Source organism: Plecotus auritus (assembly GCF_963455305.1).
Source record: "Plecotus auritus genome assembly, chromosome: 3".
NCBI lineage: Eukaryota > Metazoa > Chordata > Mammalia > Chiroptera > Vespertilionidae > Plecotus > Plecotus auritus.
Window position 1 is genome coordinate 200,772,552 of NC_137772.1, and position 27,017 is coordinate 200,799,568.

Sequence of the window (27,017 nt, forward strand, 5' to 3'; positions counted from 1 at the left end):
ACCCTATTGTCTGTGTACATGGGTTACATGCATACAAGTTCTTTGATCTCTTCCCACCTACCCACGCCTTCCCACTGAGATTTGACATTCTGTACCATGCTTCTATGTCTCTGAGTCTATTTTGTTCAACAGTTTATTTTGTTCGTTAGATTCTATATATGAGTTATTTGGAAACTTGACAGACTTGCTACTTAAAAACTGTGCACACTATTGATGCAAATGTAAATTGGTGCAGCCACTACGGAAAACAGTATAAAGCTTCCTCAAAAAATTAAAAATAGAGCTACCATATGATACAGCAATTACACATCTGGATATTTGTTTGAAGTAAACCAAAACACTAATTAGAAAAGATATATGCACCACCATTTTCAATGCAGCATTATTTAAAATAACCAAGATATGGAAACAACTTAAGTGTTCACCTATGGATGAATGGATAAGCAAACTTTTATACATACACACACAGAGGAGTATTATTTAGCCATAAAAAAAAATTTTAAAAGAAGGAGTTCCTACCATTTGCAACATGGATGGAAATGGAGAGTATTATGTTAAGTGAAATAAGCCAGGCAGAGAAAGATAAATATCACATGATCTCACTCATTTGTGGAATATAATGAATGGCATAGACCAGCCGTGGGCAAACTATGGCCCGCGGGCCGGATCCGGCCCGTTCGGTTGTTCTATCCAGCCCGCGAGGCCGAAAGAGCGGAGGGTTCTCTTGCTCTCCCCTCCACTCCTTTACTTTGAATTTATATTAGTTCACACAAACACTCCATCTATGCTTTTGTTCCGGCCCTCCGGTCCAGTTTAAGAACCCATTGTGGCCCTCGAGTCAAAAAGTTTGCCCAACCCTGGCATAGACTGATAAACAAGAACAGATCCAGAGACTGAGAAACGTTGAACAGCACATCATACCTCAGGGAAGGTAGGGGAGGGTGGGGGTAAGGTGGAGAGATCAACCAAGGGACTTGTGTGCATGCATATGAGCCTAATCAATGGACACAGACAACAAGGGGTGGGGCATAAATGGGGGGGTGGGGGTTATGGGGGAATAAGGACACATATGTAAAAAATAAAAATTTTAAAAAATAAAATAAAATATTAAATCTAATCCATACTAGTGGTCACCATAACCTTAAGAGAAATTATTTCATGTGACAAAGATTTTTAAATGGAACTCTCTGTAGCCCAAAAATTATTTTGGAAGGAAACAAAGAGACGTTTCCTTCAAAAGTTGTAAGGATTATAATTGAAAGTCAATATATTTGGCCTCTTGAACTAAAGTAAATAATTTGTGTTTTTACCTCCCTGACAAAGTTTATATAAAGTTATAAAAAGAAATTGACAGCCAGTTTGAAATTGAATTGCCATGGCCTAGAGCAAAGAATATCCTTACATGATATTATTCTACAATGTCATTATAATTTTAGATATTTTACAACAGCATATTGTACAATTATCCCAAACAAACTTACAAACTAATTCTTTGAATGTTTGACAGCAATTTAAAAAAAAGGACATGAAAGGATTTAATCCCTTTCAGAAGGAATTAAGGCACTGGGAAGGCACTTGAGCATTCTATATTGGCCCCTCTTGCCTTTTGGTGCCAAGAGGGACCCTCTTCTCATAATCCAATTGCCCTCAGCTGTTGCCTGAGCTTTCTGTTCACGCTGAGCTTAAAGCCTCGTGGTGGCTGGTACCATGGATCTGTCTCTCGCCCAATCGTGTGAGCTGGGCCCTCCCTGGAGAAGAAACCTGAGTTTCCCGAGATATGTGATCAGTGCTGGGGCCCCGCCAGCAGGTCAGGGGATCCCAAGGCAGGTGCTGGGCGTGGAGGCCACAGGGGCATAGGCTACCAAAGAGACAGAACTGAACCTCACATCACCCTGCTTGGCCCCGGAGGATGACTGGTTAGCCAGAGACAGGTAAGATTCCTCAGGGAAGGAACAACCTAAGACAGGCACAGTCGCAGAGCAGCCAGTAGGAGAGAACTTGGGGGTCAACAGAGGTGGGGCACAGACCCTCACCCTCCCAACCTTGCAGGGGCCTGAACACTCACCCCGTCTGAGGGAGGTCTCCTGCCCCCATGGCTGCTTTGCTTCCCACGCCCAGCTCAGATCGGGACACAGGTGACAGTGACTTGGCCCAGCTCAGACTGGGACCCAGGTACAGACAAGAGACTTGGCCGACAGCAGCTGCCCTATATCTAAATCCAGCCTAGCACTAGGAATGCTCAGGGCCTACTCAAGAATGCAAATAATCGTTTCCACTAATATTTACAGGGTGAACTAAGATTGTTGGTAGAGTATTAAATTTGACAGTAAAATAATAATCAAGTTTTCAGATTAATTTAAATAGGCTAATTGAAATAAGTGAATATTCAAGAAAATGTAATTGTACTGGACAAAAAGCTGTTCCTAAAGTAGTAACTAAAATTTCTATTGGTAGTTCATCTCATGGTAAAATTCCTGAACATGCAAAGAACCTAAAGCAGTCATATTTTTGTGCAAAAAATTAAAATTTAAAGTTATCAAGACTGCATTATAAAATTTACAAAAGCCTCCATTAATCAAAAAAGGGGGTATAGTACGGTAATATCATGTAAGGAAAAATATCCTATAAGTAAATTACATCTAGAAAACTTTTACTTTACAAAATTAATTTTCATTTGTAATACTAACAGCAACACACCCATGAAAAACACACATGGTGTCTAAATAAGACAAAGGAAAATCGTTTGGGCAAAAATAAAAAGGATCCCAAATCAATTATATAGAAGAGATTCCTTTATTAACTTTTGGTCAAGAATATGTTTGTATATTTTCAGAAAACAACTCCAAGACCATGTGGATTCCTGCAACAGAGAGGAATTGACAGGTCTGCTCCAACCACGAAGACAAGAGGAGAAACAGTCCAGAGATGGAAGACGCTGATGACGCCTTGCCACGCTAGCAGTCAGAAGCTGTGCGATGCAGCAGGTTGCCTAGGACCAAACCAGAGAGGGTTGGACCTGCATTGCCACCATGTGCCCACCATCCAGATATCATTGCTGACATGTACACATAAGGAACTGTTTGACATTGAAACGGGGACTCAGAACGGTTGGACATTGAAATTGGGACTCAAAACACTTTTTGTTATTATATGTTTATTTCTAGTCTGCAGAGGCAAGATTTTTTAAAGGAAAGAAATGGGGAAAAAATAGATACAGAGGCAAAGAAGCATTGAACAGACTGTCAAACTACAGCGGGAAGGCAGGGGAGGTTACGGGGGGCACTGTTAAGAGCTCAACCGAAGGACTTGTACGTATGCATATAAGCATAACCAATGGATACAAGACACTGGAGGGGGGGGCAGGTAAAGGCATGTACTGGGGGGTAGGGGAGGCTGGGGGGAGGTCAATGGGGAAAAAAAAGGAGACATATGTACTACTATTTGTAATACTTTAAACAATGAAAAAAAAAAATTTTCCCATTTGACCCCCAACATGGATGGATCTTAATGACATTCTGATAAGTGAAGTTAAACAGAGAAAGAAATCTAAAAAAACAAAATTTATTTTAAGAAATCTAAAAATATATATGTAATTTTTAAACTCATATAGAGAACAGATTGGTAGTTGCCAAAAGTGGGGGCTGGTGGATGGGAAAAATGAGTGAATTTTATTTTTAAAAGGTAGAAAAAGAGGCCCTGGCCAGTGTTCTCAGTGGTTAGAGTACGCCCATGCACCAAAGGGTCCCAGGTTTGATTCCTGGTCAAGAGCACATATCTGGGTTGCAGGTTCAGTCCCCAAATGCAGGAGGCAACCTGTCAATGTCTCTCTCACATCAATGTTCTCCCCACAACTCCAGTAACCCTCCCTCCCTCCCCACCTCCTTCTCTTCTTCCCTTCCTCTCTAGCTAAAAGCAATGGAAAAATATCCCCAGGTGAAGACTAACACAAGAAGAGGGGAAATAATAACTTGACAAATAGACTGTTTATTATTCTCACCTATAGGGCACATTGTTATTGCTGGTGACTTCAACTACAGGCTTTCCTGGTGATACAGGTACAGGTGGGTTTGGTGGATTCTGAGGGAGAAAAATACCAAGATAAAAATAAAACAAATCTTTAAAAATAAGACCTTAAATGCTTTATAAATATATTATGCTACTTCTATAATTCCATGAAAACTATTATTAGTTGAGACAAGAATTTGAATCTTGGAATTGCCACTTGTTAGCTGTAACTTAAGCACAGTACTTAATGGAAACAACTGCTTATTATACAAAAGACAAATGTAATAATTGTGATACCTCAGTTTTTTGAGATGAGCCAATAAAATGAAGACTATGAAAATGGTTTACATGCTGTAAGGGCTCAATAAACAAAACAATAAAAATATTAATAATAAACCAGATATACTCATTCAATAAATATCTAGTGAATGTCTACATATACTTTACTAGGCATAGCAGGCATAGCAAATAAAAATGGTTCAAAAAAGATTTATACAAATTTTCTAATATAAAAAATAAAATAGCTCATTTTACACATTATGACAAAGGAACAAAGTTGAGGAAGTGGAATTTAAAATCAGGAAATTACGTAATTGAAGAAAACTATAATAAAAAATCTTTGGATATGGCTAAGTGAGTTTGGGAAAATTAGTCTATATAGAACAAAGGAAAAAAACAACTGTCGGTTACTCAAGAAAAAAAAGAGAGAAAACAGAATTTTAAAAGTTAAGTAAAAACAATATAGAGATGAAGAACAAATTATTAGTTGCTGGGGGAAAGGAGTGAGTGGGGGTGGAGGGACAAGGTAAGGTTGAAACTATAAAATTGTTTTTAAGTCAAGTGAAATAGGAAAATGAATCAAAACAGAAAAATCCTGTAGAAATAGTGATTATTAATGAAATAATTATTATTGGCAATTATCATGTGCCAGACAATGGATCTATCAAGACAAAAAGAAATGTGAATTGCTCAAATGGGGATAAAAGTCAAGAGGAAGAGAAAGAAATTCAACTGAAAAACTATAAAGCAACATGCAAATGCTATATTAAAAATATGTACTGCATGCCCCAGTTGGTTGAATGTCATCATCATGCACCAAAAGGTAGCCAGTTCGATACCCAATCAGGGAGGGTACATGCCCAGGTTTCAAGCTTGATCCCTGTTGGGATGCATGCGGGAGGCAACCAATCGATGTTTCTCACATCCATGTTTCTCTCTTCCTCTCCCTTTCTTTCTCTGTAAAAATCAATAAAAACATATTTTTAAATTTTTTAAATAATGTACTACAGAGTAACTAAGGAAACAACAAAAAGAAAAACTACAGAACATTGTTTATGTTATACTACCATGTTTGGACTTAACTTACATAGTATAAGAAAGGAAGGGCAGAACAGGGCTATTGAAGGCAGTGGAATACTAAAATGATATCAGACTAGACTAGGACAAATCCAAAAAGACATAACTTTTTTTAAAAATATATTTTTATTGAATTCAGAGAGGGAGGGAGAGGGAGAGAGAGATAAAAACATCAATGATGAGAGAGAATCATTGATAGGCTGCCTCCTGCACGCCCACTACTGGGGATCGAGCCCATAACCAGGGCATGTGCCCTTGACCAGAATCAAACGCAGGCCCCTTCAGTCCGCAGGCCGATGCTCTATCCACTGAGCCAAACCAGCTAGGGCACAAAAAACATAATTTTAAAAATGCATAGAAAATACGGCTTCAAGAATGCCGTAAGATAAAAGTAATTGATAAGTGTTGAAATTTGAAAATTAGGAAAGGGTTAAAAATTAATTATAGAGCTGCAGAAACAACATACAGTAGGTACAGTGAATGAGAGCAAATTTCAGAACTATAATAAAGGAAGTGTTTCTTCCTAATTCAGCATTTCCTAAAATTATCAGTTAGAGCTAAATATTAATTATGCCAGAATAGAAATTCTTACTTCTTGTCTTTTCTTAAGATCTTCTTTGGCTGCTCCAAAGCGTTTGGTTAACCTGGCTATCTTGGCCTACAAAAAGCAAAAATGGACAGAAATCAAGCAGCATTAAAAATGGAGCCCATATAACAAGAAACTCACAGGTAACAGGATCCTCAAAAGATAGCTAACAGCAAAAAAATAAATAAATAAAGTAAGCTGATTTTAAAATTGTATTTGAAAAACACAGAAAATTGTAATGAAAACTAAAATAGACTTAAATTTGATACCCACAGGTAAACACTCTTAATTTTATAAGGTTAGCTTTTTTCCTCCTAGAACTGTGGATGTTTGCTCACAAACCAGTACATTTCTGAATATCTATGATTGTTTTTTTTTTATTTTTAAATAGCTATAATCACATTTAACTTTCTCACAGAGAATGATGTAGTAGTAAAAATAAGCATATCTGTAAGTAATAAAGAACCTTTGCCAATACTACTTATGGGTACATGTATAATATATTGAATCAATATATACCATTGATACACACACACACGCACGCACGCACGCACGCACGCACGCACGCACGCACGCACGCACGCGAGGCCCAGTGCACGAAATTCGTGCATAGGGGAGTGGGGAGGTGTCCCTCAGCCCAGCCTGCACCTTCTCCAATCTGGGACCCCTCGAGGGATGTCCGACTGCCCGTTTGGGATCGGGCCTAAATGGGCAATTGGACATCACTCTCACAATCCAGGACTGCTGGCTCCCAACCACTCAACTGCCTGCCTGCCTCATTGCCCCTAACCCAACCGTGGGCAAACTACGGCCCGTGGGCCGGATCCGGCTGTTCTATCCGGTTCTCTTGCTCTCCCCTCCGCTCCTTTACTTTGAATTTATATTAGTTCACACAAACACTCCATCCATGCTTTTGTTCCGGCCCTCCAGTCCAGTTTAAGAACACATTGTGGCCCTCGAGTCAAAAAGTTTGCCCACCCCTGCCCTAACCGCTTCTGCCTGCCAGCCTGATCACCCCCTAACCACTCCCCTGCCAGCCTGATCGACGCCTAACTGCTCCCCTGCCGGTCCAATTGCCCCTAACTGCCCTCCCCTGCAGGCCTGCTCACCCCTATCTGCCCTCCCTTGCTGGCCTGGTTCCCCCCAACTGCCCTCCCCTGCAGGCCTGGTCCTCCCAACTGCCCTCCCCTGCAGGCCTGGTCGCTCCCAACTGCCCTCCTCTGCTGGCCTGATTGCCCACAACTGCCCTCCCCTGTCAGCCATCTTGTGGTAACCATCTTGTGTCCACCTGGGGGTGGCCATCTTGTGTGTTGGCGTGATGGTCAATTTGCATATTACCTCTTTATTATATAGGATATCATATATATTAAATCACATATATTCCACTTTCCTGATTGATGTCTATGTTTCGCAAATGTATTGCCATAGTCAAAAGCACTGCAATTAATGTTTGTTCTTTCACATGATTTCCATAGGCAACATTCACAGAAATAGAATTCCTAAGTCAGAGTATATTTTTAAGGCTCTTGTCTAAATGTTTTTCAGAAAGGCTTTGCTCATTTGTAATTTCAATAGCAGTTATATGAGTGCTCATGTAATATACTCTGAAACATTTAATTTCATTATTCTGTTATTCTTTAATAATCTGAGAAAAATGTTATCTTGTTAGTATTAATATTTGCCAGTGAAATTATTTTATCATTTGTACTGCTTATATAAACTGACTAAACACATATTTTGCCCAAATACATATTCACAGAAAATTTTAAATTAGAACAGAAAGAAAAAAAACTAAAAAAATTATCACATCACCACATGTAAAAACTTTATATTTCCTTTAAGTCTTTTACTAAGGCATAGATGTGATATTCAATTTATTTTTTATCTTCACCCAAGGATATGTTTATTGATTTTAGAGAGAGAAGACGAAGAAGGGGGGAGGGAGATGGGGAAAAGGGGAGAGGGACAGAGGGGGAAAGGAGGAGAGGGGGAGAGGGGGAGGGAAAGGGAGAGGGAGATGTGAGAGAGAAACATTGATCACTTGCCTCCTGTATGTGCCCAGACCAGGGATCAACCAGGAATCAACCCTTTTGGTGTATGAGAAGAAACTCCAGCCAACTGACCCACCCAGCCAGGGCAGTCAATTCTTTTTACTACTATTGCTACTGCAATTTTATATCAAATATATTTTCAAAAATTATAAACTAAGCTTCTGAATGTATTCATGAGGCCTAAGGAAGAGCTCCTCCAGAGAATTTCTTATATCTAATATAAACACATCACTTTAAAAAATGGTATTATCTATTTTTAAAGTTCCTTTCAGGAAGTAGTCACTTCTAAAGAAGACCCCAAACTTTCCAACTTATTTAAGTCCACTCACAAAGCCTAAACAACCACCTGTGATTCCCAAAATGAAGATTTTCCTCAGGACTTAAGTTATTTATGATTAACACCCAAGGATAGAACAGCATGATTTTATATTCTTAATACGGATTTACCTTTCTGTGACTAAAATATTTCATGCAACTTATTCAAGAAAGGTATGTAAAAAGGTGTTTTTTATACCCCAACTTATACAAGAATCTTTCATTTTTAATTTAGTCAGACTAGCTGGTGGGTATTCTATAAATTGCTTTGTATGTAACATAATACTATTTTTACTTAAAAATGAAAACTAATTAAAAAATTATTTTTTTAATTTCATTTTTGTTTGTTATGTATGAGGAAATGTCTAGAAGGATAAATACCAAAGTAAAAGTGGTTACCTCTACAGACTAGGATCGGCAGACCATGAGGGAGAATATACAGAGAAGGACTTCATTTTCTTATCATATACATCTGTAGTATATCACTTAAAAAAGTAAATGATTAGCAGAGAATGAAAACCAAAGTTTTGGACATGGACTTATCTTTTGTCATTTATTATTTTTAAAAAATCAAACAACAGTCTTTTTGTTGTTTTAATCTAGGAAAATGAACAATTTTTTCTAAATTATAATTCTAAATATCTGCCATCATATATCTAAGACTGGATTTCTATTTTGGCAAGTACTCCATGAGATTTTTTTTTTTAAAAGGCTATGAACAGCCTGGCTGGCGTGGCTCAATGGTTGAGCATCGACTTATGAACCAGGAGATTATGGTTCGATTCCCCGTCAGGGCACATGTCGGAGTTGCAGGCTCGATCCCCAGTGTGGGGCATGCCGATCAATGATTCTCCTCAACATTGATATTTCTATCTCTCTCTCCCTTTTCCTTCCTCTCTGAAATCAATAAAAACATATTTAAATAAAAATAAAATAAAGGCCACGAACATTTTTTTTTTTAGTTCAGGAAGTCATATTCTGTTATTATGTATTTGAATACTACTTCTATTTCATTTGCCCTTGGTTTCCCCATTCGGGCATATCTATAATTTCTTGGTAATGGCATAATGGTAGCTATTTAAATATAAGTTGCACAACTATTGGGATTCAGACACATTGGACCTTGTTTAGCAAAGTGGATTAATATATAAGGAATAACTTACAACAAATATTACTTAATACTTATGACAAATGAGATGATGCCAGCCTTTCTTTGGTGACTACAAAAGTAAGAAGTACTAAGTATATAATTTCTGAGGCTGTATTATGGGTTAAACTGTGTATATCCAAATCTCATATACTACATCCGAAACCCGAGTATCTCAGAATCTGACCTATTTGCAAATAAATTGCAGAGGTAATTAGTTTATATGAGGTCATGCTGAAATAAGGGTGGTCCTCAATCCAATATGACTGGTAGGTATCCTTGTAAAACGGGGAGATTTGGACACAGACACAAACAGGTACAGAGTCACATGAAGATAAAGCCAGAGATCAGGGTGATGCATTTGCAGGCAAGAACACTCATAACTGTCAATAAACAAAGCATAAGAAACCAGAGGAGACACATGGAACAGATTCTTCCTCATATCCCTCAGAAAGAACCAATCCTGCCAACACCTTGATATACAACTTTTAGCCTCCAAAACTATGAAACAATATGTTTCTGTTGTTTAAGCCACCCAGTTAATGGCACCACTTTTATGGCAGTCCTAGGAAACTAACAGAGACTCCTCTTACTTCTAAAATTTATAAGTTAGATATATTTTATTGACAAGTTCAAAAATGTACCACAAACAATGTTATAAAATGCATATACAATTCAAGTCAGTGTACAAACCTGTAGTTCAGTAAGAACTGTTTTATGCCTCTTATTACATTCGATCTTTTCCACTCGTGTTTTCAATTCTGCCAAAGTCTTATCAAATACAGCACACTGTAGCGCACGCAATTTTTCTTCCAGCAACCACTGTACAACCTAAAGAAATACATATTCCTTTGTTACAGCAAAGAAGGCATTTCAGCAAGCAGTGAACAATAAATATTCCTAAGTACTATGTAAAACGAGGTTAATGAAAAAACCAGGCTGAGATCCATAACACAATGGATGCCCTGAAATCCTCCACTTCTACATATATAATATCTACTGAAAAAGAATATATACAAAAAGTAGAAAATTTCCAGAGGGTGAAATTTAAAAATAATTTGAAATTGAAGTTTTAATGTTTTCTTCCCATACACTCAATCATAATTTACAGGAAACAAATTAAAAAACAAGATTTTTAAATTTCTAATCTGTTCCAGATATTTTTGTGAGATACTTACAGTGCACTATAAAATTCCTATAAAACATTTCTAAATGCGTACTCACAACTTCCATTTTTATCTCATTATGGACCCATAATAAAGAGTAAAGATGGTACATGTACATGTCCATGAATTATACTTGAATGACACTGTTCAAGAGGAATAAACTCTCAATACACATAAAAGTTTTCAAAATTCTTTCACAGAGCTATCTTCATATTTCTAACAGCTCTACAAGAAATACTAAATAAACATTATCTTCATATGACAAACAGAAAAAAAAGCTACTTTTCTTACTGCCTCACTATTCCTTTTCCTAGTATGGACATTTATATTTATCTTAGTGGAAGAATATTGGTCTAAAAACTAGATTATTTATAATTTTATCGTTAAATTGGTAAGAAATTGAAAAATTAATTTCACCTGAGTTGCATATTCCTCTCTTAAAAAGGAATTTGTCATAAGCATTGGTGAAAACATTTTGAAAAAATATTAAATAATGCATATTTTCAGTTCTATGTAGTTTAGCAGATTGTGGGGATGTCAATATCTGTACTTTACTCTCTCTCCCTAGTCCTTGGAAAGCCTTGTCTCTACCATTTTTAATACTAAGTCTAAAGTACATAACAAAAATTTAGAATGTAGGGACTTATAACCATGAAACCAGCTTATTATAAAGATTAAAATAGTAACATATAAGACTAATGTTTCTATTACAATAAAGTTCAATTATAGCAGAAAAAATAAAATCTGAAAACGTTCAGTTTTGTTACTAAAGTAAATAAAAGACATCAAGTCTCCCTTCCAATGTGATAATTACTACCATATCTAAAATAAAATATGTAGCTTTAAAAAGAGAAATTTTAAAATTAAATTATTAAAGATAATAAGTTCAACCACTTTAAGTTCTCTTTTTCTGTGACCTGAATATTTCGGTAAAATACAAAAAAAAAAATTTCAAAGACCTAGAAAAATAAAGATGGTGCTTTTTACTTAATATGATTTTCAATTTATAATCTATAACACCTTTTGTAGCTTCTGGTTAATATCTCCTTTGGCTGTAATCTTTACTTGAAATTCTGCCTCATATTCTTCTTCCATATATCGACGGCGTTTGGACTGTACATTGTCCATGTCCTCAGATTTAGAACGTTTTCTTCTGGATAATTCAACTGAGGACAAAAAGCATAATGATCTGTCAGGTGTTTTTTATTATATACCTTAATGGCAATTCTCCATCCTCAGCAAAATATTATTTCTAGCTATCACAATAGCATTATCAATCAATTATTTTATGAATTACTTTTGAGATCAGAAAAATAGACAGGCAGCTTTTAGCTTTCAACTTGAAATGATTTTCAATATGCTAAATAAGAATTTCCTATAGGCTAAGCAATGTACACTGTAAATACAGAATATCTTATCATTGAAATCTTCCTATTAAGATGGAGAACCACTTAAAAATGTGAATATGAAATGAGAAGAAATAATCTCATAGTGATTCCCATTGCTAAATATTATAGTGAACACTAATCCTCTGATAACATACAGTATTCAGTCTCATGTCACAGATTTTTAACAACTGTGGACAGCTTTAACTATTTAATTCTTCCTCCTCAGTAAATATTTCCTTCAGTAAATCTAGAAAAAAACTCCTACTTAAACATCAGCCTCAGGCAAATAACATGATAAATGTTATTCTTTTTTAAAAAAATAATAGTCATTCTTAACATATCCCAATGAATTTCAATTATGTAAAAATAATAAAATTAATGACAATTATAAAAGTATATTTGGTAAAGAATAAATATTCAAAGATCATCACTTAGAAAATTTCTATTTCAAATAGTGCTAATATTCATGAGCTCATAAGCAAATTTTAACTGGTTTCTTTTTCAATAGATAAAAAGTGGACCCCTGGTCGGGTGGCTCAATTGGTTAAAGTGAGTGTCACACTGTATACCAAATGGTTGTGTGTTCAATTCCCAGTCAAGGCACATGCTTAGGCTGCAGGTTCAATCCCCCGTCAGGGTGCGCATGGGAGGCAGGCTATCAATGTTTATCTCTCACATTGATGTTTCTCTTTCTTTCTCTCCCCCCACTCTCTAAAAATCAATAAAAACATAATCTTGGGTGAGGATTTTAAAAAATCAAGTGAAAATACTAAAATCCAGTTATACTCTATGACTTCACTTATATTCATAACTTAAAGTCATACACAGAGAGCAGTATGACGGGATAGTTACAGAACCCAGGTTTCCTGACTTTCTAGTCGAATGATCTTCCTATAAACTTAATGATACTCAGTCCCATCATTTCCCATGACGTTTAAGAACCTTAAGCAGACCGAGACACATACTTCCACTCACTAATATCACCCCAGAAAAAAATCTTTATAGTCCCATGCTTCTAAAACAACTTCTCTCAAGATATTCAGACAGTACCTTAATATTAAGCTTAAATCTTTCTTATGGAACAAGAGAAAGTATAAATAAAATAAAACATTCAAGTTTATAAAATAATTAATCCTTTCAAAGATCCTTAGCCATCAACAAAATGATTTAACGGTGGCTTACTTAAATTGCAAAATTTCATAATTATCTCATGGACATAAAAGTATAGTCCACAGTCTTCAAAGTAGAATGAATGATTTGCTATTTTTCAAACCAGTTCAGTTTTTTTATACATGCTTACTTTTCTTAGAAGGTCTTTCATCTTCATGTATTATTTGCTCTTCTTCCTCTGGTTTCCTGTCCTTTTCATTATTTTGTATCTCTGTAACAAAAAAGAGAACAGGAAACATTACTTCCATTAGAATTCATAACAGCACATAATAATTTACACTTTGGGTGTAAATATCCAGTTAATAATTGTTTATGAAATCAGTCTCAAGATATGAAATTTTAGAATTAAAAGGGAGCATGAACTGGTAGAAATGAATGACCAAGTCCACTTTCAAGTATTCCTACAAATTCATAATAATCTCTTAACATGGACAGAAATTAATAGTACAAATTTTTTTAAATAGATACTCCTACTTAGTAATTTACTGTCAGCCACAGATTACTAAAATGTGTTAAGAACTACCATAAAGCAGTTAGACTCCTTACATTTAATTACTAAAACTAAAAAAGGGATTGTGACTATTACAAACCACTGGCAAACTACTGCCAAAACACCTAATTATTTTGACCAGACAGGTTGAACCATTGTGATTCAATGGTTATGGGACAGTTCATAAAAGAGAAATATGGAAAAGCTATCCTAAAAATAATGATCATTTTACTTAAAAGTAATAGCTACTTTGGTACCAGTCCCAACAACCAAGCTATGTGCTTAACATATATTATTTCATATCCTCAATATAATCTTACACTATAAACAGTATTTTTGCCATCATACAGATAAGAAAAGTAAAGTTCAGGTAAGTTATTTTCACTAGAGGCATCTAAAATACAACAATTAAAAAGTGCTACCCAAAAATATTGCTAAAAGTATCTACACAATTACACTGCTATAACGAAATCCCAGAGGTACCACAAATAGCCATTGGCCAATCAAGCTATATCTCATCTACTAATCAATCATTAAATGGGAGAGAAGAACAAATTACAAATATGTTTGGGCTTCTGTTTTATTCCCCTTTACATCACCACAACTGGCTCCCCAGTCACTTCAATAAGGCATGCTGTTTAATCATATTCTGCAACCAAAATAAAATAAGCAATCACAAGGTGCACTATATAAAATTTTTATAGGGCATTTCTTATGCAAATACCAGGGTTTTAATCCTAATGGCCCTGAGGGTAGAAAGTCAAGTTTAAAAATCTTAAAAGACCTTTTAAGTGAAAATAGGCAAAGACCAGGATCACTGATGAACCTATTAAAGCTTACAAATACAATTTTCACACTAATAAAACAATAAAGCTGTAAAACAAAGCAAAATTAAAAAAAAGCTAGCACAGTATAAATAGATTATTAAACTATTTTTAAACTTTAAAATAAATGAGTATTAGAATATTAACTTTCCATTTATCACCCTACGCTAATTAGAAATGTTTTTAAGATCTCATGCCTCAATCCCAGTTTCAATTAAATGAAAATTTATTTTGTTCCCTTGTAGGCTACAAACTCATTACAAAGCATTTTTCTATATACAGTAGCATTTAGTTTTACAGATATCTCTGATTTTAATACTGAAAAGGATGACTCCTGAGTTTCCTACTCCCCAGTTTCCAGACACATAAGTAACTGGGTTGTTTGAAATGAAGGTTTATAGTCTTTGTTGAGCAAATCATCTTATCACCCAAAGAACAAAATTAGCCATGGCTCCAATTAGGGTAACTGCAAGTCAAATAACCTAAAACACAGCAGAGGCAATTGGCCTGGTTTGGTCTCTTTTATGCATATATTAGCTCCCTCTTGTTTTACAGGTATATCAAGCTTAGCTTAAGATTCTTTCATTTTCTCAAAAACCTCCTCCTATCACCTAATTTCCATTTTCCAGATATGCTTAGAAGATATGACTGGATTCTCAACACTTAAAATACTCGTTACGATTTTAGAATAGACACATAAAATTAAAATTTATACTCCAGTTTTATTTAATGGAAAGAATTCTGGATAAGAAAAATGGTATTAACAGATTCTACAGAAAGGAGTAAGGCCCTATATTTCTTTAATTTTTTTGTTCCTAACGTCTCAAGAGAATTTGAGTGCACCTCCTTCAACCCAGAATAATAAACAAAGGCCCATGTACATACATTTTTATATATAATTTAAAGTAGTTCCTGAGATTTCTGAAACTTATCTGAATGCTTTAAACTTCCTTCATTCACAGATAAGTTTCTGCTATAATTCTTCTGGTATTGAGTGTAGCCTCATTACAAGCTGCCATGTTTAAATAAACAGTTCTAAGTGTGGGATTCTTTCAATCAGACTATACCAGCAATTTTCAATCAGTGTGGTGCAGCATACTGGTGTACTGCAAGAACTCTTAAAACATGCAATATCTGATAGGAAACCAAGATGGTGGCATAGGTAAACACCTAAACTGCTGCCTCGCACAACAATTTCAAAACTACAACTAAAAGACAAAACGGATATCATCCAGAACCACAGGAAGGCTGGCTGAGTGGAAATTCTACAACTAGAAGGAAAGAGAAAAGCACACTGAGACTCAAAGGAGCTGCAGGAGGCAGAGGTACTGAGACACACAGGCGGAGAGGACTGGCAACTGAGTGCATGGCTGGCTTTCCCAAGCAGGAGGGAGACAAAACCTCCCGACTCTGGGGACCCAGACTCATACGGGGTGAAACTGGACTGTCAGGAAAGAGAAAAGCACACTGAGACTCAGAGGAACTGCGGAAGGCAGAAGTATTGAGGCGCGTAGGCGGAGAGGGCGGGAAACTGAGTATGCAGCTGGCTTTCTCAAGCGGGAGGGAGACAAAAGCTCCCAACTGCACTGAACTCCAGTTCCCGGTGAGACTCTGGGGACCAAGACTCATTCGGGGAGAAAGTGGACTGTCTGGCAGCGGGCAGAACTCGAGGGCGGCTTTCTCTGAGAGGTGCGTGCAGCAATTACCATGGGACACTGAGACACAGGAGCCTATTAGGGCAGGGCTGATGGGAAACCAATGCTGTCTGCTCTGCCCTGAGATTCCACCCCATCCAAGCTGAGCAGAGGCTTTTGCAAGTCTTGTCTCATAAGGGTGTCTCCAGCACAGAAGTTCTCCCAGCGTAGACACAGCTGATCCTCAAGCCAATTGGCCTGGAGGTCAATTCCTCCCAGTGATACCAACAACATTCAAGGCTTAACCACAACAAGAGTGTGCACACTGCCCACAAAGGGGTGCACCAAGAGTGTCCACCTCAGCTAACTCGGGAGGCTGAGCCACTGGGCTCTATAGGACACCTAGCACACAAAGCCACTCTACCAACTCAGGGAAGCAGCGAAAATGCGGAGACAAAGAAACAGATCACAAATGAAAGAAATGGAGGAAAGCAAACGACTGAATATAGAATTCAAAACCACGGTTATAAGGTTTTTCAAGAATTTTCTAGAAAAGGCCGAGAAATTTAGCGAGACCCTCGAGGATATGAAAAAGGACCAACTAGAAATTAAGCATACACTGACTGAAATAAAAAATATTATACAGAATCTAACAGCAGACTAGAGGATCGCAAGAATCAAGTCAAAGATTTTAATAAAGAAGCAAGAAACACTCAATCGGAAAAGCAAAAAGAAAAAAGAATCCAAAAATATGAAGATAGCATAAGGAGCCTCTGGGACAACTTCAAGCGTATCAACATCAGAATTATGGGGGTGCCAAAAGAAGAGAGAGAGCAAGGTACTGAAAACCTATTTGAAGAAATAATGACAGAAAACTTCCCCCACCTGGTAAAAGAAATAGACTTACAAGTCCAGGAAGCACACAGAACCCCAAACAAAAGGAATCCAAAGAAGACCACACCAAGACACATCATAATTAAAATGCCAAGAGCAAAAGACAAAGAGAGAATATTAAAAGCAGCAAGAGAAAAACAGTTAGTTACCTACAAGGGAGCACCCAAACGACTATCAGCTGATTTCTCAACAGAAACTGTGCAGGCCAGAAGGGAGTGGCAAGAAATATTCAAAGTGATGAATAGCAAGAACCTACAACCAAGATTACTCTACCCAGCAAAGCTATCATTCAGACTTGAAGGGCAGATAAAGAGCTTCACAGATAAGAAAAGCTAAAGGAGTTCATCACCACCAAACCAGTATTATATGAAATGCTGAAAGGTATTCTTTAAGAAGAGGAAGAAGAAGAAAAAGGTAAAAATAAAAATTATGAACAACAAATACATATCTATCAACAAGTGAATCTAAAAATCAAGTGAATAGATTTATTAAATAAAAATTTAAAAAATAATAAAAGAAAAAATAAAGAAAAATAAAACATGCAATATCTGCCCTGGCTGGTATGCACAGTGGTTAGAGAATAAACACACAGAGAGAAGGGTCCCAAGTTTGATTCACTGTCAATGGCACATACCTGGGTTGCAGATTCAATCCCCACACCAGTTGGCATTCGGGAAGCAACCAATCTATGTGTCTCACATATAAATATTTCTCCCTCCCTCTCTCCCTCCCCCTTTCCTACCTCCCTCTTTCTCTCCCCCTTCCTTCCCTCCCTTTATCCCAATCTAAAATTCAATGAGAAAAATATCCTCGGGTGAGGATTAACAATAAAAACAACAAACAAACATGTAATACCTGACTATTTAGTCAGGGGTACTGACCTCTTTTTCCCTTAGATTGTCAAATAAAAAAATGACAACAGCCAACACAACAGCCATCCATCATAAATAAATCAAATTATACCTGTTTTTATTGTTACATTGACAAAAAATATAATATATATTTTGGTATGCCACAGAATTTTAGTGTTTATGTGTGCCATGAGATGAAAGAGATGGAAAATCCCTGGACTAGACAGTAAGTTCCTTAGGAGCAGGTACAACATCTTATAACTTTAGTAACCCTAAAAATCTATGAGAAAAGTGCCAAGACAAAATTTTTAATATCTATCTGATAACCATCTAAACTAATAAAAGGGTAATATGCAAATTGCTCACAACGCCCTCAAAGTAACGACCAAAAAGCAGGCTGCGTGGGGCGACCAGGCTGGAAGGGGGGGCCGTGACGGGTGACCAGGCTGGCAGGGGGAGCAGTTGGGGGCGACCAGGTCAGTAGGGGGGTCAGTTGGGGGCAACCAGGACGGCATGGGGGGCAGTGAGGGGCGACCGGGCTGGCAGAGGGGGGCAGTGAGGGGTGACAAGGCCAGCGGGGGGTGGGGGGGGACAATGAGGGGTGACAAGGCCAGCAGGGGGGCAGTTAGGGACGATCGGGCAGGCAGGCAGGTGAGCAGTTAGGAGCCAGCAGTCCCGGATTGTGAGAGGGATGTCCAATCGGGTCTAAGCCAGCAGTAGGACATCCCCCAAGAGGTCCCAGATTGGAGAGGGTGCAGGCTGGGCTGAAGGGACACCCCCTCCCATGCATGAATTTCATGCACTGGGCTTCTAGTTATTTTAATAAGATTCCATTAAATAAAGGTAGAAAAGGTATGTTATAGAGGAGTAAAAAACAGAATTTATATCAGGGAATTAAATTTCCCATTTTCAGAATTACTTTCTATAGAACTTTACTCCAAGAAAATATAGACAAAACTATTGCCTTGGATCAGGGTTTGGCAAACATTTTTTATTTAATCAATAACCAAAATAAAAAAGTAAATAAAAGGGTCTGGCTATATTCCAATAAAACTTTATTGACAAAAACACACAAGGCCTAAGGGCCATAATTTGCCAATCCTCTGCCTTAGATTATTGGATCTGTAAGAACATTTAAAACAAAACAAAAAATTTATTTCCAAAATGGCAGCAGAGTAAGTAGAAGCTACACTGACATGCTCCCAGGACCAAACTGGAATTACAACTAAAATACAGAAACACCATCCTGAATAATCAACTGAAGACTAGCTGGAGAGAACCTTGATAACCAAGGACGGAAAGTAGAGACTGCATAGAGACTTGTAGGAAGTGTAAAGGTGCGAAAGGGCTGTGCAGGCTTCCACAGACAGCAGCTGAAGTTCCAGAGGGATATCTCAGCTGTGGGGCATTCCCACTGAGAAATCTGGGGTCTAAACCTCAAGCTAGGCCACCCAGCCCAGAGCACCAGAACTGAGAAAGGTGCCCATATAACATCTGGCTGTGAAAAGCAGCAGGGATCAGATGGCTGGAAATATAGGCACCCACTTAAAGGGCCAATGCACAAAATTTGTTGTGTAGCCACTAACCTTGGGGTGCAATCCTCATCCTATATAATAAAAGGCTGATATGCAAATCGACTAAACGGCAGAATGAACAGTCGCTGTGATGCGCACTGACCACCAGGGCGCACTGACCACCAGGAGCTGCACCTTGGTGGTCAGTGTGCATCCACAGGGGGAGCGCCGCTCAGCCAGAAGCCAGGCTCATGGCTGGTGAGTGCAACAACGGTGGCAGGAGCCTCTCCCACCTCCATGGCAGCGCTAAGGATGTCCAACTGACAGCTAAGGGGAGCGGGCCTAAGCCATCAATCAGACATCCCCCGAGGGCTCCTGGACTGTGAGAAGGTGCAGGCCAGGCTGAGGCACCCCCCAAGTGCACAAATTTTGTGCACTGGACCTCTAGTCTTTAATAAAAACTCTCAGCAAACTAGAAATAGAGGGATCAGACCTTAACATAATAAAGGCCACAGATGGCAACCTACAACCAACATCATACTCAATGGGCAAAAACTAAAGACATTTCCCCTAGGAACAGGAACAAGACGGGGATGCCTACTTTCACCACTCTTATTCAACATAGTACTGGAAGTGCTAGCCACAGTGACCAGACAAGAAAGAAGAAATAAAAGGCATCCAAATTGGAAAGGAGGAAGTAAATCTCTCATTATTTGCAGATACATGATATTGTACATAGAAAACCCTAAATACTCCACCAAAAAACTACTAGATTTAAATGAATTTAGCAATGTAGCTGGATACAAAATTAACGCCCAGAAATCAATGGCATTTTTATACACCAATAATTAATTCTCAGAAAGAGAAATTAAACAAACAATCCCAATTACCATTGGAACAAAAAAATTAAGATACTTAGGAATAAATTTAAACAACAAGGTAAAAGACTTATACTCGGAAAACTACAGGACATTGAAAAAAAGACTTGGAGGAAGATATAAACAAGTGGAAGAATATACCATGTTCATGGATTGGTAGAAGTAACACCATTAAAATGTCCGTACTACCCAAAGCAACAGATTCAATGCAATCCCTATTAAATTATCAATGGCATAATTCACAGATCTGGAACAAATACTCCAAAAATTTATATGGAACCAAAAAAGACCCTAAATAGCCGCAGCAATCTTGAGAAAGAAAAACAAAGTTGGAAGGATCACAATACCAGATATCAAGTTATACTATAAAGCCACTGTAATTAACACAGGCTGGTACTGACACAAGAACAAACACATAGATCAGTGGAACAGAACAGAGACCCCAAAAATCAATTAACATTAGACAAAGAGGAAGGAGCATACAAAGAGGCAAGATCATCTCTTCAATAAATGGTGTTGGGTAAATTGGACAGACACATGCAAAAAAAAAAATGAAATTAGAGCACCAACTTACACCATACACAAGAATAAAATCAAAATGGATGTGAAAATGAATGTGAAACCATAAAAATCCTACAAGAAACCACAGGCAGCAAAATCTCAGACATCTCTTGTAGCAATATATTTGAAGATACATCTAGGGCAAAGGAAACTAAGAAGAAAATAAACAAATAGGACAACACCTGCATAGCAAAAGAAACCATCAAGAAAATGCAAAGGAAGCCCACTGTATGGGAGAACATATTTAGCTTGATACATCTGATAAAGGATTAATATCCAAAACATATAATGAACTCAGACAATTTAACAAAGGGAAGACAAACAACACAATTAAAAAGTGGGCATAGCCCGGCCAGCGTGGCTCAGCGGTTGAGCGTGGACCTGGGAACCAGGAGGTCACGGGTTCAATTCCCAGTCAAGGGCACATGCCCGGGTTGCGGGCTCCATCCACAGTGTGGGGTGTGCAGGAGGCAGCCGGTCCAGGATGCTCTCTCCTCATGGATGTTTCTCTCTCTCCCTCCCTTCCTCTCTGAAATCAATAAAAACATATATATTTTTAAAAAATAAATAAAATTAAATTAAATTAAATTAAATTAAAATTAAATAAATAAACAAACAAACAAACAAACAAAAAGTGGGCATAAAACCTGACAAACAAACAAACAAACAAAAAGTGGGCATAAAACCTGAATAGACATTTTTCCAAACAGGACATACAGATGGCCAAGAGACATAAGAAAAAATGCTCAAAATCACTAATCATCAGAGAGGTGCAAATTAAAATGACAATGAGGAAAACCAAGATGGTGGCATAGGTAATCACCTATACTTGCTGCCTCTCACAACCACATCAAAACCACAACTAAACCGCAGAACAACAACCACCGGAACAGCGGGAAAGCTGGCTGAGTGAAAGTTCCCCAACTAGAGAGGTGAAGAAAGCCCACTGAGACCGGTAAGAGGTGCGGAGGAACGGAAAGTGCTGGCACCTGGATGTGCTGCTCTTTAAACCTGGAGATACAAGATCCCGCTTGCTCTGAACTCCAGTTCCGGGAGAGACTCTGGGGGACCCAGGCACATACGGAGTGAAAATGGACTGTCTGGCATCGGGACAGGAACGCGAAGGCGGCTGACTCTTAGAAGTGCTCACAGAGATCACTGTTCCTGCATGGGGGCATAGGAAGCGGAGAACCAAGGACTTCTCTGGTTCAGGGCAGCCATTGTTGTTTCCTCCGGCCTGGCGATTCCCAATTTACAACCCCCACAACCTGTGCGCATTGGCTTTTGCATATGAATGGCCTGTCCCTAAAACAAACTGCAGCTGGGACAGAGAAACCCAGAGATTCCAAAAGAAGGCCCACTGCCTGGCAGCAGCAGCAGCCTTGCTTCACAGCTGGGCCTCGTCTGACCACTTCCAAAGCCCATACAAAGAGGAGGAATCTGCAGATGTCTCTGTAGCTCCTGCTGGGCAGCCCCAGACAGTGGCTGACCTTGCACCTCCTTGGATATCCAAGAGCCAGTGTACCCAGTGGTCAGAGTGAGACCATACCAGATTACAGCTCTTCACATCCATAAGAGACACACTCAAGGGGCAGACTCAGTGAATACCAAAGCCCTATTGAAGCAAGTCCTGCCCCATAAGGGTGTCTCCTGTGCAACAGATCTTCCAGTGTAGACACAGCTGATCATCACAGTTAACTGGCTTGGAGGTCAATTCCTCCCAGTGATACCAATGGCAATCAAGGGTTAACTACAGCAAGACTGGGCAAACAGCCCAAAAAGGGGTAACCAAGAGCGTCCACCTCAGGTCACTGGGGAGGCTGAGCCACTGGGCCCTATAGGGCACCAACCACACAACGCCACTCTATCAACTCAAGGAGACTTAGCAGCTACCCAGTACATAGAAAAAAAACACAGGGAAGCAGCCCAAATGCAGAGACAAAGAAACAAGTCACAAATGAAAGAAATGGATGAAAGCAAAATACTGGATACAGAGTTCAAAACCACAGTTATAAGGTTACTCAAGAATCTTCTAGAAACCTCCGAGAAATTTAGTGAGACCCTCAAGGATATGAAAAAGGACCAATCAGAAATTAAGCATACACTGACTGAAATAAAGAATATAATGAGATCCAACAGCAGACTAGAAGATCCCAAGAATGAAGTCAAAGATTTGAAATACGAAGAAGCAAAAAACACCCAACCGAAAAAGCAAAAAGCAAAAAGAATCCAAAAATATTAAGATAGTGTAAGGAGCCTCTGGGACAACTTCAAGCATACCAACATCCGAATTATGGGGGTGCCAGAAGAAGAGAGAGAGCAAGATTTTGAAAACCTATTTCAAGAAATAATGACAGGCCGAAACCGGTTTGGCTCAGTGGATAGAGCGTCGGCCTGCGGACTGAAGGGTCCAGGGTTCGATTCCGGTCAAGGGCATGTACCTTGGCTGCAGGCTCATCCCCAGTGGGGGGTGTGCAGGAGGCAGCTGATCGATGTTTCTCGCTTTCTATCCCTCTCCCTTACTCTCTGTAAAAATATCAATAAAATATATTTAAAAAAAAAAAAAAAAGAAAAGAAAGAAATAATGACAGCCCTGACCGGTTTGGCTCAGTGGATAGAGCGTCGGCCTGAAGACTAAAGGGTCCCGGGTTCAATTCCGGTCAAGGGCATGTACTTTGGTTGCGGGCACATCCCCTGTAGGGGGTGTGCAGGAGGCAGCTGATCGATGTTTCTCTCTCATCGATGTTTCTAACTCTCTATCCCTCTCCCTTCCTCTGTAAAAAATCAATAAAATATATTTTAAAAAATAAATAAATAATGACAGAAAACTTCCCCTACCTGGTGAAAGAAATAGACTTACAAGTCCAGGAAGCGCAGAGAACCCCAAACAAGAGGAATCGAAAGAGGACCACACCAAGACACATCATAATTAAAATGCCAAGGGCAAAAGACAAAGAGAGAATCTTAAAAGCAGCAAGAGAAAAACAGTAACCTACAAGGGAGCACTCAAACGACTGTCAGCTGATTTCTCAACAGAAACTATGCAGGCCAGACGGGAGTGGCAAGAAATATACAAAGTGATGAATAGCAAGAACCTACAACCAAGATTACTCTACCCGGAAAAGCTATCATTCAGAATTGAAGCTCAGATAAAGAGCTTCACAGATAAGAAAAGCTAAAGGAGTTCATCACCACCAAATCAGTATTATATGAAATGCTGAAGGGTATTCTCTAAGAAGAGGAAGAAAAAGGTAAAGATAAAAATTATGAACAACAGCCGAAACCGGTTTGGCTCAGTGGATAGAGCGTTGGCCTGCGGACTGAGGGGTCCCGAGTTCGATTCTGGTCAAGGGCATGTACCTTGGTTGCGGGCACATCCCCAGTGGGAGGTGTGCAGGAGGCAGCTGATCAATGTTTCTCTCTCATCGATGTTTCTAGCTCTCTATCCCTCTCCCTTCCTCTCTGTAAAATATCAATAAAATATATTTTTTAAAAAAAATTATGAACAACAAATACATATCTATCAACAAGTGAATCTAAGAATCAAGTGAATAAAAAATCTGAAGAACAGAATAAACTGGTGAATATAATAGAATCAGAGGCATAGAAAGGGAGTGGACTGACAATTCTCAGGGGGAAGAGGGTATGGGAAGAGATTGGACAAAAATCTTATACCTATGGATGATGACAATGGGGAGGTAAGGGGATGGGGTGGGGTGGGAACCAGGTGGAGGGGAACTATGGGGAGAAAAAAGAGGAACAACTGTAATAATCTGATCAATAAAGATTTATTTTTAAAAAATGACAATGAGGTATCACCTCATTCCTGTCAGAATGGCTACCATCAATAAATCAACAAATGACAAGTGCTGGAGAGAATGTAGAGAATAGGGAACACTAATACACTGCTGGTAGGAATGTAGACTGGTGCAGCCATTATGGAAAACAGTATGGAGTTTCCTCAAAAAATTAAACATGGAACTGCCATTTGACCCAGTGATTCCACTTCTAGGAATACTTCCTAAGAAACCCAAAACACCAATCAGAAAAAATGTACACACCCCTATTTCATAGGAGTACAATTCATAATAGCTAAGATCTGAAAACAGCCCATGTGCCTATCAGTAGATAAAAAAGCTGTGGTACATTTATAACATGGAATACTATGCAGCAGTAAAAAAGAAGGATCTCTTACCCTCTGAGACAGCATGGAGGGACCTGGAGAGTATTATGCTAAGCGAAATAAGCCAGTCAGAGAAAGACAAGTATCACATGATCGCACTCATATGTGGAATCTAATGAACAAAAACTGTTGAACAAAATAGATCCAGAGATATAGAAGCATGAAACAAACTGGATTTTTTTGGTTGTTGTTTGTTTGTTTGTTTGTTTTGAAACAGACTGTTGAATCTCAGAGGGAAGGCAGGGTGGGAAGAGATCAACCAAAGAACTTGTATGCATATATGCTATCAAAATGCTTTAGCCTTAGAACCAAGGTCCTCCATGATATACTTCTCTTTTAGCACCAATTATTCATTCATTCCACAAACATTTACTGAGCACTTACTATAACCCAAGAAGTATTTTGGCTTGATGGTTGTGGCTTAGCATAGGAATAAAAGCAGTGAAGATGGATTCTAGATCAATTCTGAAGGTAAAGCCAAAAGGATTTCCTGATGGAATGGATATGGGATATGAAGAAAAAAGAATGCCTTCAGGTTTCTGGGCTGAGCAGTAAGGACAAAGCTGCCAATAAAAGTAATAATCTTTTTTAAAATCCTGTTATACAGATAGTGAAAGAGAAGTGCTTTCCTGAATATATCTTATATTTTCCTGTAAACACCCAGAATATCAATCCTATCTAATAAAAGAGTAATATGCAAATTGACCATACCTCCACTACATCCAAGCCACACCCACCAGCCAATCAGGAGCAAGTATGCAAATTAACCCAACCAAGATGGCTGTGGCCACGGAGAGAGCAGGAGGCTTGGGTTTCCCCGTCAATGGAGGAAGCCAAGCTTTCCGCCTGCCCTGACGGGCCCAGGCCTCCACTCAAGGCTACAAAGTTTCAATTATAGAAGATAAATAAATCCCAACAAAAATGGCTGCAGCCATGGAGCGAGCAGGAGGCTTGGCTCCGCTCAAGGCTACAGTTTCAATTATAGAAAATAAATAAATCCCAGATACCAGGGCCTCCGCTTGGGTTGCCGGGGGGCATGGCCAGCCTGCAAACCACCACAGGCCCCTTGCCCAGGCTGCCCCACGCCCCAAGGGAACCCCCACCCTGATCTGGGACACCCTTCAGGGCAAACCAGCCAGCCCCCACCCGTGCACCCGGCCTCTATCCTATCTAATCAAAGAGTAATATGCAAATTGACCATCACTCCAACACACAAGATGGCTGCCCTCATGTGGTCAAAGACGGTTGCCCCCATTTGGACACAAGATGGCTGCCACAAGATGGCCAGCAGGGGGGGGAATTGGGAAGGACCAGGCCTGCAAGGGAGGGCAGTTGGGGGCGATCAAGCCTGCAGGGGAGGGCAGTTACGGGTGACCAGGCCAGCAGAAGAGGGAAGTTGGGGGCGACCGGGCCTTCACGCAAGGGCCGTTAGGGGTGACCAGGCCTGCAGGGGAGGGCAGTTAGGGGTGACCAGGCCTATAGGGGAGGGCAGTTAGGGGCAAACAGGCTGGCAGGGGAGCAGTTAGGCATCAATCAGGCTGGCAGGGGAGCGGTTAGGGGGTGATCAGGCTGGCAGGCAGAAGTGGTTATGGGCAATCAGGAAGGCAGTCAGGCGAGCAGTTGGGAGCCAGCAGTCCTGGATTGTGAGAGGGATGTCCGACTGCCCATTTAGGCCCGATCCTACTGGGATCAGGCCTAAATGGGCAGTCGGACATCCCTCGAGGGGTCCCAGATTGGAGAGGGTGCAGGCTGGGCTGAGGAACACACACCCCCATGCACAAATTTCATGCACCGGGCCTCTAGTTTAACATAATTACTTTATTTATAGCCTTGTATTTAATGCCCTGTGTTTTAATTATTGTCTACAACCTGAGGGCAAATACTAAATTTTATCTTTAAATCCTCAGAATCATAAAGAGCCTGGCTTGTCACTATCTAGGTTTGCCAAATGAATAAATGCTCTTTAGAAATAAAGTTATCATTTAATAATAAAAAAAATCTCTA

General features: G+C 39.1%; 1 protein-coding gene across 3 annotated transcripts in view; it reads right to left on the bottom strand.

The window, feature by feature from the left end:
• The window catches only part of ATF7IP (activating transcription factor 7 interacting protein), a 118,999-nt gene that overhangs the window by 40,955 nt on the left and 51,027 nt on the right, over positions 1-27,017 (bottom strand). For all 3 annotated transcript variants that reach the window (XM_080662690.1, XM_080662688.1, XM_080662689.1), the window contains exons 3-7: positions 13,315-13,395; positions 11,647-11,792; positions 10,154-10,291; positions 5,954-6,019; positions 3,998-4,077 (exon numbers count right to left, since the gene is read on the bottom strand). In XM_080662690.1, coding sequence (XP_080518816.1) covers positions 3,998-4,077; positions 5,954-6,019; positions 10,154-10,291; positions 11,647-11,792; positions 13,315-13,395 — 511 coding nt within the window. The remainder of the gene's footprint in view (positions 1-3,997; positions 4,078-5,953; positions 6,020-10,153; positions 10,292-11,646; positions 11,793-13,314; positions 13,396-27,017) is intronic.